The sequence below is a fragment of the Pieris napi genome, chromosome 5 (assembly GCF_905475465.1).
Source record: "Pieris napi chromosome 5, ilPieNapi1.2, whole genome shotgun sequence".
NCBI lineage: Eukaryota > Metazoa > Arthropoda > Insecta > Lepidoptera > Pieridae > Pieris > Pieris napi.
The window spans coordinates 136639-149956 of record NC_062238.1 but is presented as its reverse complement, the minus strand read 5'-3'; the positions used below and the strand labels follow the sequence as shown (position 1 = coordinate 149956).

General features: G+C 40.7%; 2 protein-coding genes across 5 annotated transcripts in view; one reads left to right on the top strand and one right to left on the bottom strand.

Annotated features, from left to right (window-relative positions):
- Window positions 1-13318, top strand: part of LOC125049974 (FAST kinase domain-containing protein 4) — a 35541-nt gene that overhangs the window by 6511 nt on the left and 15712 nt on the right. For 2 of the 4 annotated variants that reach the window (XR_007117078.1, XM_047649540.1), the window contains exons 1-10: window positions 3930-4087; window positions 4214-4385; window positions 4825-5009; window positions 5402-5629; window positions 5835-6007; window positions 6185-6410; window positions 6485-6635; window positions 7350-7577; window positions 7655-7721; window positions 7989-8094. Coding sequence is in view for 3 of the 4 variants with exons in the window: in XM_047649540.1 (XP_047505496.1) it covers window positions 4217-4385; window positions 4825-5009; window positions 5402-5629; window positions 5835-6007; window positions 6185-6410; window positions 6485-6635; window positions 7350-7577; window positions 7655-7721; window positions 7989-8094 (1533 nt within the window). In the remaining variant the exon portion in view is untranslated. Of the gene's footprint in view, window positions 1-3880; window positions 4088-4213; window positions 4386-4824; window positions 5010-5401; window positions 5630-5834; window positions 6008-6184; window positions 6411-6484; window positions 6636-7349; window positions 7578-7654; window positions 7722-7988; window positions 8095-13318 lie in introns of those variants that run through there. The other 2 variants (XM_047649541.1, XM_047649543.1) reach the window with 2 other exon arrangements.
- On the bottom strand, window positions 518-3350 carry LOC125049973. Its single transcript, XM_047649539.1, has 2 exons — window positions 786-3350; window positions 518-711 (listed from the first exon to the last, which is right to left on the bottom strand). The coding sequence occupies exon 1, from the start codon at window positions 2596-2598 to the stop codon at window positions 952-954; it is 1647 nt and encodes a 548-aa protein (XP_047505495.1). The 5' UTR covers window positions 2599-3350; the 3' UTR covers window positions 518-711; window positions 786-951.

The following is a 13318-nucleotide window of genomic DNA, read 5'->3' as shown; positions in this document are numbered from 1 at the left end:
TCGGTGGGTAACCGTGTGTTCACTGCTCTATTGAACAGCTTCCTGACCTTCCGTCGGTGTCTCTCCAGTTCGGGGCACCACCAGTTATGTCTCCCTCCCCATCTTGGTATGGTAAGGGGACACGACCGTTCATAGCTTGTCAGGAGTAGGGACGTTAGGTTGTTTACATGTTTGTCTATGTCTTGTATATTTATGGTGGTTGGTATCGATAGTTTGTCTACCTCGGAGCTGATAAGTCTATGAAATTTTACCAAATCGGTTCTCCGTGGTATACGTCTAGGTTGAGGTTTAGGTAGCTCCCCTTTGATTGCAAAGCGGATCCACCTATGATCAGAGCATGATAACTCGTTGGATACGTGCCAGTCCTGTATGTGATCTGACAGACCAGCAGTTACCATTGTTAAATCAATAATAGTTTGCGAACGCGCGTTGATAAAAGTTGGTTTTGAGCCATTGTTTGCCAAGATAAGGTTATTGCTAAGTATAAAATTAAGCATGTCCTCACCTCGAGTGTTGGTACTAGCGTTACCCCATAACGTGTGGTGCGCATTGGAGTCCGCCGCGATGATTAGCTCCAGTTTCTCCCTCTCACAGTAGTCAGCCAGAAGGCCGAGTTCTGGAGTGGGCACGTCCTCGTCACCTGGTAAGTAGGCGGACGCCAGGACGACGTCTGGTTGATTGTTTCTGTGTAACCTAATAGCTGTAAGGTTCCTTGAACAGAGTTCGTTTATTAGAAATGCTGGTACATGTTTAGGCAAGATTATGCAAGTTCTAGGGTTACTTACGGAGGTATCCAGTAAAAGTTTACCACCGGTGCTGCCCAGGCCACATATCTTGCCATTCCTGATCCACGGCTCTTGGATCGCGGCGATGGTCTTCGGATTGGTCTCCAGCAGTCTGCGTAGGGAAGCCGACGCTGTCTGACTGTGCTGGAGGTTAGCCTGGATGAGGTCAGTTCGGCGATGGGGAGGAGCGCAGACAGCTGTCGCTGAATTCACTCCCCCCGGTCTCCTGAAACAACTCATCATCCGAAGTTAGTTGCACCGGTGACGGTGGATGTGTAGCTACCTCCATAGGGGCGTGTGTCCCGGTGACCGAAGCCGCCCCCGTCAGAGACGTGGACGGCCCCGACCCCGACGACGCCACCCCCGATGTGCTGGTAGTTGTTGGTGGGGCGTTGGCCACCTGCGAGGGTTCATCTCTATCCAGGATGCGGATATAGATGTTCCCCATCAGGTAGTATAAACGCCGATTGCGCTCTTTGATTTTAGGGATCTCAAACTCTGGCACACGAAAGAAGAGGGACACGCCTGTCGGGTCCTGAGTTCTTCGTTCGTGTGTCAGGGTCCATGATCTGATGTTGAGGTGGCGGTTTTGCCTCGTGATCAGTTTCCTCAGTGTTTCCGTGTTGCCACTGTAGTCTGGTACATGTAGCAGACACGGAATCCTATTCGGAATCGCCGATTGAGGCCGAACCACCAGCCTGGTGTCAGGTATTGGATTTGTGATGACATCACAAGTCCCGGTCAGCCAACCCAGAGTGTAAGTGTCCTCGCACCAAGTTTTGAGGACACCATCCGAGAAATGGGCCTTACCCCGGAACCTGATGTCGTTGGGCTCGGTAGTTAGGGTAGCATCAAGATCCGCCAGGAGCTCGTCTTGAATTTTACCCTCGATTTGTAGGCGGATGTTATCCGCCTGTTCTTGTGTCATATCCACGAAGGGCTCAGTCATCACGGCAACACAAAGCTCGTTAGTTTTGTATGACGCTGCCGCTTCCGCGTAACTGGCCGAGGTCCCTGCCACCGTCTGAGGTTTGTTGGGTTTGACCCTTTTACTTTCCCCAGTCGGTGTTACGGTTTCCTCTGGCCGGTTGCGCTTCTGGCCCTTCGTGGCTTGGTTGGTTTTGGAACTCTTAAGTCCCTTGCCGCACCCAGAGCAGCTAGGCACGGGCGCAGCAGTGGATCTTTTAGGCTTCGGTGTCCTTTTCCCGCCTCTCTCAACTGTGGTTACAGCGGGGGCAGTTCCAGGTTTCACAGGAGGCCTCGGAGCGCCGGTGACCAGCTTCTGCTGTTCCGGCGCCCTTAAGGCTCTCCTGTGCCGTCGCCTTTTGGAGTTGCTTACGACCATTTTGAAAGTCGGCTCCTGAATTGCGGTCTTCAGGGCCGACATATCCATGGTCGTGGTTATTGCACTGGACGTGCCCACCGTCGCAGCCTCGGTCTGCCGCATCGCTCTTGCCGCGGAAGCCCCCCCTTCAGACGCAGACAGTGCTGTATCATCGTCCGGGGTTGCCATCTTTGGCTCGACCGACGCAGCCAACCTGGCCGCAGCAGTGGTCACATCCTTGTGCGGTTGTATAAGGGATTCCATCGGATTGGGTACGGGCCGGAGTGCAGCCCGGATTGGTGCAACCCCAGCCGCTGCCCTCTCCTTTGGGGTCCCGGACGCTGCCCGTGAGGGTGCATCCATGTGTGTGACAGGGGCATCAGAGAATCGCGCCACTGGTGACTTGCACCGCGACGCGTCCAAAGACGCAACCCTGGGTTTGTTGGTGTTTGTGTTTGTTCTGTTAAGTTTGTTTGCCTCTTTATCCATGAGGTGATATGGTTTGAATTCACCTTTGGAGCTCTCCACCCGCCACGGAGCCCTCACGTCGGGGACGTCCCTTGCTCAGCAAGCGACGTCAGAGCTACTCCTCCGGTATAGAGCCGGCACGTAGGGAGGCAGACGCATCTGCACGCAGCAAGGAAGTACGGAGCTGTTCACGCCACGAGACTATGACGCAACTCACCCCGAGTCCCGTACCGCGCCGACGGCCCCCCCCCCACATCCCGACTCTCGCTCGGCAGCCCGCTTATGGGATGCCACAGCCGGTTGACCGTGGTTAGCTAAACCCCGGCCTCCCGTGTGAGGAGAAATCCAGACCAAAGAGGTGTGTTGTGTGCAGCGCACAACTGTTCCGGCGCACTACTCCACTCAACCCCCAGGATTCCTTCATCCTCCCGTACGGGTCCCCGCGCACGGCACAAACACGCGGGAGGTCATTTACTGTCCACCGTCCTTCCTGTTTGGACGATGAACTCGCAAGGACATGACCTCTCCATCCCTGCAATAGTTCGCTTGGCGGTTTTAGTTACGTCTAATACATAGGGTATTAGACCAAGAACAGGGTCGGCAACCTCGAGAAGGCTAGTCCACCAAACTTGCTTTGAGGGGATCATAGCGACTTGCGCTACCCCCAAAAGCCACGCCTCCCTACCCATCAGAAGGATGTGGTAGGGTGGGTTTGCACCTATGCTACCATGCAAGCATGTCGTACTGGGAACCGTAGAAGCATAGACCCAAACCCCCCCCGTTTATAATGCTTATGTAATATATGTTTTAATTTCAGTTACCTAGTTTCATCACGTTATGTATTTGTTCAATTTTGTCGCAAAAACGAATTTATATCATAAAAGTCCCATCAATACAGCAAAAAAAAAATATTAAATGGCAACTCTAAAAAGTACCTGTTTTGGCGGCAATTCTCTTCCGAACATTGTTTAGTTGTATTAAAACACCTTGATTCTTATGTTCCGCTTCACAGAACTCTTTCACCTTTAATATCATTTCTCGAGCCGAACTTTTTACAACTTTTGGCATTGTAATCAATATTTAAAATGCACTAAGCTAGTTAAAAATTCACAAAAATCTACCACAACAAACGAACTTGATAACATCGACGAATGACAACATTGCCGACCTGTCAAATTTAGTTCCAAAAATATCCGCGGGACTTCTTTCATGAAAAGCACTATACCTTAGGAGTATGGGGTTTGTTATTGGTTGTCAGCGGCTAACCCGCAGCCCGCAGCCGTCATAGTATCCGTCATCCGAGTCATAATACAAAAGTAAATTGCAAAATGTCAAAATATTCATAATTTTGATCAGTGAATATTTGTAATTTTTGTAAATATTAAAAACAGTGAATTATTTAAATAAACATAAGATAAAACATAAAAAGGTTGTTGTTATTTAATTTGTTATCTAGTTTTAGACACTTTTACAATCCATTATAGTATTTGTTACTCTTCATAAGCGTGATGTAAGAAGCCTAGTTTTTCATGATTTTCAGTCTCATTAGACAGTATATCACATTTATAGTGATGAAATCATTTTATATTTTATTAGTTTTATCTCACATTTCCAACATGGTTAATATAAATTACAGAGTATGTTGAAATTTGGAGCCTTAGTGTCGTGGAGGTTAGGAACCCGTTCAGCTTTGCGAAACTTATCAGGCCCCGGCGCCACTGTAATTAAGTCTGAAAAATCTGATCATCTCAAGGATGTTACTGGCAAAGATCATGAATTTGAAATGTCAGATGAGAAAGCTAGAACAGGTATGTGCATGTAAACTATATGAATCATCTTATCGTTTTCATTTTTTTTAAATAAATTCAATAAACTCCTTGAAGATTCATATGTCTAAGCTGTCTGAATTAAGCAAAGTTTTAAAGGCACTTAAAACTTGACATTTTATTCTTGCAAACAAAATAATCATCTAAGTTACAATGATTGTATTTCATAAAAAATGTAAACTAGTTTTTACGGACCATATATTTATGAATAACATTTAATACAAAGAGCGTTCTAAAGATTAGGCTTAAAGATTTTGTTATTAGGCCATAAAATCTAAAAAAAAAATACTAGAGAAGCTTAAACATTCACTTTTAATATAATTTGTTCAAAATCTACTCTCTATTTTAATGAAATATTTGCTTTATTATTGCAGACTACATCCAAACTCACTTACATACTAAATTATGCAACTATTTTTAGGCCTTGTAGCAGCTGCATTTGCTACATTAAACACACCAGAAAGTGAAGTAAAAAAACCAAGTGTAAAGTCTGTTAGGCTTTCTCGGACTCAACAATTAGACACGCTAATAATGAAAGCCACAGACATAAATAGCCTTCTGTCAGTGGCTGAAAACCCAATTGTGTCAAGAAAACATGCTTTAAAGGTATTGTTCTTAATTGTTAGAAGTAATAATTATTGTCATGAGATGTTTGTGTGTGTGTGAGTTATGGGCGTCATTAACACTCGCTAGTATGTTGAAAAACATTTTGACGAAACAGTCATGACTCAGACCCAAAAGTTGAAGGTGTTTGTTAGGCTCAGAAGGCCTGACATACTTGCCTTTAAAGTAAAAAAAATACAAAACAGAACATTTATAGAAATCTGAGACCAAGGGTTGTTGGAGCGGCCCTTTTTTTTTACTTTAATCTCTTTAAAATATTTTTATTAATATAGAACATATTGAACTTATTTATAATTCAGGTAATTAAAGTAATTTAAATAAATAAGGAGTGGTCGTGTGTGCAGTGTTTAAATTCAGACAAAAAATATTTTCAGATGGTTTCAGTTCTATCGGAATGGTCGAGTTCTAATCGGGTGAAATTATCAGATTTTGAGAAAGACCCGAGATTTCTTAAGTTGTGTCGAATTCTGGCACGAACTCCAGCCAGCCACGCGATGACATCATTGACCATGGCGGAAGATCTGAGTACCGTGTTAGGTATAACTGGAGACGATGAAGCGGCCAGACTTATTGGTAATTTGTCACTGTCACAAATGATTAAGGTAAATTTCTCGATAGTTAATATCAATATAAGTAATAATGGAAAGTATGCATCGTAGGATATTAATTGATATATAAATTGAAAGCACAAGAGTGTGGTTAATGGAGATGGAATTAAGTTATTTTCATCAAAATGAATTTGGAGTAATTAATCATCAATATAATGTTTTGAACAAACCTTTAAATAATAGTATAAATTATGTTTAGGTGATGAAAGCCCTTCAGCAAAAAAGTCGTCGAAGTACTCCATTACTGCGCGCTCTGTCCTACAACATCACCAAACAGCCGGACAACATCGATCTAAAGAAGTCGGCAGATTTGCTGTTCTCTATGGCATCCTTGAATTTCCCTGACCCCGTATTGTTGGACAGGATTTGCAGGTAATTTAAAAAGACCACACTTTTTTTTATAGCCTTAAGTTTATTTAATGCTTTTTTGCAATACCGGGCCAGGTCGTGCCGAGAGATCGGGCTCGTCCTTAAAGATGGCATTTATCACTCGCAAAAAGCAAAATAAGATAAATTACTTTCTTATTATAAAACTAATGTGTTTCACAGCGAAGTCATAAAGAATCTTCCGTCAAACGTAGAAAAGCCGGCGGTGGTGAACTCGATCCTGGTGTCGTTGGGGCTCCTCAAGTACAGACACGAGGAAGCCCTGTCGGCCCTCGTGGATTGGATGCGGACCAACCGAGCCGTGTGTAGACCGAGCGATATCGCATCGGCCGTGGTCACCCTGGCCAACGTCAACTTCGTTCCGCCCGACTCCGAGGGCTTTCTGGAGGTGAGTACTTCGAACTCCCGACGTCCGTTCGTCGAAATCGGTCGGGCTCACCTGTATCGAAATGTCTCCGGCAGGCCGCGCTCCTGCTCAAGGAAGACGAAATGACGAAAGCTCTCTCGTGGCTGGACCTCGTCTTCTCTCTCCTCGTCCTGGAGAAGGCCGAGATGCATCATCTCACTTCCACTTTGAAGCCGGAGTTCATCGAGAAGCTGTTGTCTCTCGGAGGTGAGGGTTTATTTAATATTAAAGAACTTGTTTTAAATCGACCTAAATTCGAGAGGCTTTTATATTGTGTATATATATATATATATATATATATATCGTTTTGTTAAATAATATTTTTGTTATATGCATCTCGGAATATATGACTAATAAATATAGATTTATAAAAAAGTCCGATTACAAGTTTCCCAATTCTCGTTCGCCTTACGAAAAAGTGAGGCAAAAGGCATCAATTTTGCTCCAGAATTGATTTGCTATTTTACACGCTTTACATTAGCTTCACCTGTATGTATGTATGTAACCGACTCCTTCGGACTCGATTTTGACCCACTTTTAACGGACAGATTTAATTCACACTTTGTACACTTATAAAGAATCAGCGACAATACAATAAATTCATAGGTTATCTCGAAAAAACAATGAATTTTTTTTTAAGTCCACAAAGCAATACGATTAAATTGAGACAACACGTATTGCTGCTAGGACTAAAAAGTGAAAAATAATTTAGGCAGAAAATGGTAATGAACAAAAAATACTGGTATTATTGTGAAAAAAGCGTGGGGCGCTCTGTGCCATATTTTTCGTCTATCGAGCGACCTGTGCTTTAAAAGTGTGTTTTATAGTTGTTTTAAACTATATTACTACATCGGTTCAGTTATAGTCACTCGAATCACATGAAATAATCAAACGGCGGTAAAAAACAGAATTCGATTGCAGAAATTTCGATTCCGTCCCGTCGCAAACTAATGGCGATAGACGCGTACGTGGCCGCGAAGCTGCCCCACCCGCCCCGACTCCCCGAAGACATATCGGTGGGCGTGGCCCTCGTGCCCACGAAGGAGAAGGCGCTCTTCGTGCAGAGCGTCATGGACACCTTCAAGAGTCTGGTCTCGGCGGAGACGTTCCTGCAGAGGGACTGCAACTCCGGCATGGGCTTCCTCTACGGTGAGCCTCACTCTAGCCGATGCGACTTATTCTTGTCTATACTTCAATTCATTCAACTGAACAAATTGTCATTTCAGACGCAGAATTCGCAGTAGACTCGAAATGCCATCCGGTTCCCTTACAAAAGGCTGTCAATAATCACAAGTGAGTCTATGTATAATTGTCGTATGTGAGAATATAATATGACGCTGTCTCATGATTACAATTATTGCTATAAAGAAAACGACACTTCAAGCGTTAGCTTCTAAGCCGCGATGAACTCTTTGGTAACCTAATGTCGTATATTGCATTCATTTGTTATTTGTTTTTATTATTGGCGGCAAATCTAAAACTCTCGTTACACGCGAAAATGAACCTAACGCGAGAAATTTTTTTTATTGAATGCTGAGCATTTTCTCTTCCGACCTGTAGCGTTCACCGGATAGCAGTTCTCGCGCTGGATTACCACGACATGACGCGAAGGGTGCCGGTCGAATTGGGCACCTTCAGGCTTTACACGCGCCTGTTGGAGCTTAGGGTGAGTATTTTTCAAATAAAACGATTATTTTGCATGTCGGTTATTGTTATATATAGGCATAATTTTTGATTAGACCGTTAAAAAACAGAGGTAACGGGCCTCGTCCTATATCGTAGAAGTGGAGCTACATTGCTCAGATTTTTTAATCGTTTTGGTAAACTTTTCTTAATAGAAATGTTGGTGATTAGCGATCTATGCCTGTGCTTAGGTCTATGACGTTTCGATTTCGTGAGCGTGAGAAAATCTTTTTCCCTCCCCCCTGGACCGCGGAAGCGTTTAGACGTGTGCATTCTATTTGTTTTATAACTTAAAAATCAAATTAAAAATAAATTCCGTGCGAATAAATTAAGGTGTGTACCAGGAGCGCATGAGTTGCGTTGCAGTAAGTGCATCTGTGCGAACGGGACAACACTTGTGAGACAGCTTAAGTTGTACGCTCCGTCTGCGCGCATCATCGATACGCAAGCTTTGTAAGTTGCCGTAATTCATAAGCGATAGCGGGTAGCGGAAATTTATAGGGGGCTGGTCCAAGTTTATTTTTTCGTGTACTCTGGTGTCATCTTTTGTCAGAAATATGCCTCTTAAGCGCACACCTCCCAGCACCCCCACTCCCGAAGACTTAAAGGAAGCTAGGTTGAACGCGCCGAAAGCTTCTTTTTCGGGCTCCGCGCCAGATTTATCTAATGAGGAGCGAAGCAATGTAACTATGAGGCGCAAGCAGGATGAGTCCTATATTAAAAAATTCATAACCGAAATTAAGGATATGCTTGCTAAAGCAAACTCTCAAAATGAAAGTAAATTCACCTCCTTGCAATCCTCCATGAGAGAAATCTTGACACAAAATACAGAAATAAAAGACTCCATTGCTTTTGTCTCTAAGCAGTACGAAGATATGAAAGCTAAATACGAGAAGTTGGAAAAACAGAGGAATGAAGATCGTCTGTATATTGATCAGCTTGAAAAGAAAATCGAGTCGCTGGAACGAACGTCTGCCTCAACTAAACTTGAACTAAGAAATATTCCTAAGATTACCGGTGAAAATAAGGATAGTTTATGTAAAATTGCTTCAAAAGCTGCAGATGTTATTGATTTTCCCATACAGAAACAGGATATTAAGGATATTTATCGTACAAAAAGTAAAACTGGACATGGAGCAATTATTGTGGAATTGGGCAGCGTTATATTGAAAGATGGTATTATTGAAAAGGCACGCAAATTTAACAAAATGAATTCTGCTAACAAATTGAACACGGCACACTTAAGTTTGGAAGGACCAGCAAAGCCATTTTTTATTTCAGAATGTCTATCACCCTGCGGAAAACGATTAAATTATCTGGCTCGTGCATTTGCTCAGGAAAATGGATATAAATTCTGCTGGACCTCATTTGGAAGAACCTACCTGAGACAAGATGAAGGTAAACGGCATATTAGAATTGATAGTGAGGGTGATTTAAATAAACTTCGTCTAAAACAATGACTTTTTGAGGCCCCCAGGAAACTCCGCCGGCCTACGATAACTTTCCTGTTTGTGAAAATCCGGCACTTAATTATTGTTTTTATAGATATTATTTTATTTTTTTATATATTATATTATTGTTTTACTTTATATACATACTTATACTCTGTTCATTGTATTGTATTTTACATAACTAAAAAATTATACATTCTTAGTCTAGTGATCATGTTGAAATCGAGATCTTATCTTTGTAAAAATGTCAGCATTTCTCAGACACGAGTAGCTGCGACAAAAAGCTTAATATTTTACAAATGGCTAGATTTATTGATAATATAAATAATGATATTGATAATATAACAGTGGCAACTGCCTACAGTTGTGATATAAATAATTGTAATGATTTAGTAAAAAAATCAGGAAACTCCCTAAAAATTATAACACAAAATATCCGTAGCGTTTACAAAAATATTGATGCATTCTTGGCCCATATAGCTCGTCTGTACTTTGATCCAGATATAATAATTTTAACTGAATGCTGGTTAAACGATAATAAACCCATACCCAGTCTCAAGGATTATAATTCTTATTTCACAAAAAAATGCTTAAATCAAAATGACGGTATTATAATTTATGCTAAACAAAATATAAATTGCGAAATTGAAGAACCTAATCCTAAAGATGCTAACTTTCTGCTAGCTAAAATAGTACCAGATATTGTACTTTTAGCTATTTATAGATCACCATCCTTTTACTACACTGAGCGCTTTTTGAATGCTTTGAATGATATTGTTAAATCTAGGGATGCATCCGATACCGATGCCGATACCGATATATCGGCGATACTTTGGGTTTGCCGATATATCGGCATCGGCGATATTTTCATTGCCGATTCACCGATACTTTTCAAATTTCACGCTTTAAAAAAATAATGTAAACGCGCATTTTGTATGATCTAGTTTGTTGCAAACGAGCCACGGACTATTGTTGCCCGAGAAATCACCGCGTTTTATTCAGTTTGTTGTCTGTATCATTCGCTTGGGGACAAAGCATTATTATTTATGTATAATGTATATATGTATTTCATTTCGCTAAACACTATTTATTTATTAACACTTTGTTGCATTACAATATAAAAATTAAACATAATTAAATGAAAAGGAGGGAAAAGATACATATTACATATAAACTAAAAAATGTCTACATGAAAAATAAAAAGTGCACATGAAATCACGATAATTTACGATCAGTCTCACGTCAGTTAGTAGTTAGTACGAAAAACTCTTGTAGGATTGATTAGTAGACCAAAATTTTTACTCGAGTCAACTATTTTTGCTAGCGCATAGTTATTAGATAGGTATTATGGCTTGCGAGAGATCATTGAGACTTTATTGAACGTAGATTTGAAGATCATTTAGTTGACTTTTAACTGCTATCGCGAGTAGTATTTTTTCGATACCAAATTTAATAAAATACAAAATTACAACAATGTTATCATTGTTAATTTTTAATTATTAACAGTTATTTATTTGATTTTAATTTTAGTAACAACCTTTAAAATAATTCAAAATTTGTGGCTATTTTTTGTATGTATATATATTTTTTTAATAAAAATTATAAACTTTAACTTAACTTGATATATTTTACCTTAATTTAATTTTAATTCAATAAATGTTGGTATCGGTATCGGTATCGGTATCGACGATATTCCTACAAGTGTATCGGCATCGGTATCGTATCGGCAAAAAAGCGTATCGATGCATCCCTAGTTAAATCTATAAAATCTAAGAATATATTTTTAATAGGTGATATAAATATCGATATAAAACCTGGAAACGGTGACAGAAACAGTAACTCTTACTTAAATTTAACCAGCGAATTGGGTTTTCTGCCAGGCCACACATATCCAACACGATTAAGCAATTGTCTCGATCATGTAATGGTTAAAACTGTTTTACAAACTAGTGTTATAGTTATAAATTCCACCGTAACTGATCACGACTCTATTCTAATAAATCTATCCCTTAACAGTAAACGGACTAATACTCAGTGCCCTTCCATTGTTGAAAGAGTAAATTTTAGTGAAGCTATAAAATATGTTGAATTGGCTGATTTTACTTTTATGACTAACAAGCAAGACGCCGAGTCTGCTGCGACTCGATTTGTTGAAATTCTGTCATCTGCTATTAAAGCTAACACTGAAAAAGTCCGTGTACCCAGGCGCAAAAAATCTCTTAAGCCCTGGATGACTCCGGGCCTACTTCGCTGTATCCGTCACCGGGATAAACTGCATCTTAATTTAAAAAGGGACCCCCAAAATGAAATTCTTAAAATAACCTATAAAAGGTACAGGAATTTTTGTTGCTCATTACTTAGAAAATTGAAGCGCGAACACGATAAATTCTTATTAAAAAGTGCAAAATCAAATAAAGAAACCTGGGCTGCAATAAAATATGTCACCGATAGTTCAAGTAAAAAATCTTCTGCCGATGAGTTAATTAGGAATTGTAACGCATTGGATGCGGTTGAGGACATAAATAGTTATTTTTCTAATGTTGGTAGAGAGCTAGCTGAAAAACTTACAGGGTGTAAGTATAACTACATATGTACAAGATCTAATTGCTCGACTAACTCCTTCGTACTAATGCCACCAGATGAGGTTGAGGTGGAATCTCTCATCTTAAGCTTAAAAAATGATTGTGCCACTGGTTGGGACTCTATACCAGCTCGATTTCTAAAAATGGTAAGACATGTCATTGTATCGCCGCTTACTATCTTGTTTCAGACATGTTTTAGGGAAGGCTGCTTTCCAAAAGTCTTTAAAAGGTCTCTCATTACTCCTGTTCACAAGGGTGGGGCACGGGATTGTGTTGCAAACTACAGACCGATTTCTGTGCTTACAGCACTATCAAAAATCCTAGAAAAGATGCTTAACGTGAGGTTAATACAGTTTTTAAATCGGTACAATATTCTGTCCAGCTCACAATTTGGTTTCAGAATGGGTATGTCAACAGAAGACGCTGTGGGTAGCTTGATTGAGTTTGTCACAGAAAAACTTGACAGGAAACAAAAGTGCCTTGGTGTCTTCCTCGATCTTGCCAAGGCATTTGATACCGTCTCAATACCTATACTTGTGGACAAATTGGAGCGAATTGGAATAAGAGACTCAGCCCTGCTTATTTTTAAAGATTTCCTTAGTGGTCGGGTGCAAAGGGTTAAGATTAATAATTATATTAGTTCCGACGCAAATGTAACTTTTGGAGTTCCGCAAGGCAGTATTCTTGGTCCAAGTCTTTTTCTTATTTACATAAACGACCTATGTAATATGTCCCTAACTAGTTGCAGGTTGTTTACCTATGCCGATGATACGGCTATAGTTTTTTATGGGGACACCTGGACCGAGATACAAAATATTGCCGAAAGCGGACTGCAGAAGGTGGCTAGATGGCTCAGGGAAAATTTACTTACTTTAAATATTTCTAAAACTTCGTATATTCAGTTCCAAACTATTAATTCCCATATGACTGATATTAATCTTAAAATACACATATGTGTCTCTGAGCGCAATTGTACTTGCATTAATATAACAAAATCCAATACCATTAAATACCTCGGTATCGAATTAGATAATAAATTGAGTTGGCTTCCTCACATTGAGATTATAACGGCACGCACGCGAAAACTAATCTGGACATTCAAAAAATTACGTTATGCCGCGGAATTTGAACTACTCCGCACTGTTTACTTTGCCTTAGTAAAATCGGTTATTGG

What these genes read in the sequence shown, in the direction of transcription:
- LOC125049973 (XM_047649539.1), bottom strand. Translation starts at nt 2,598, where the DNA reads ATGGATAAAGAGGCAAACAAACTTAACAGAACAAACACAAACACCAAC.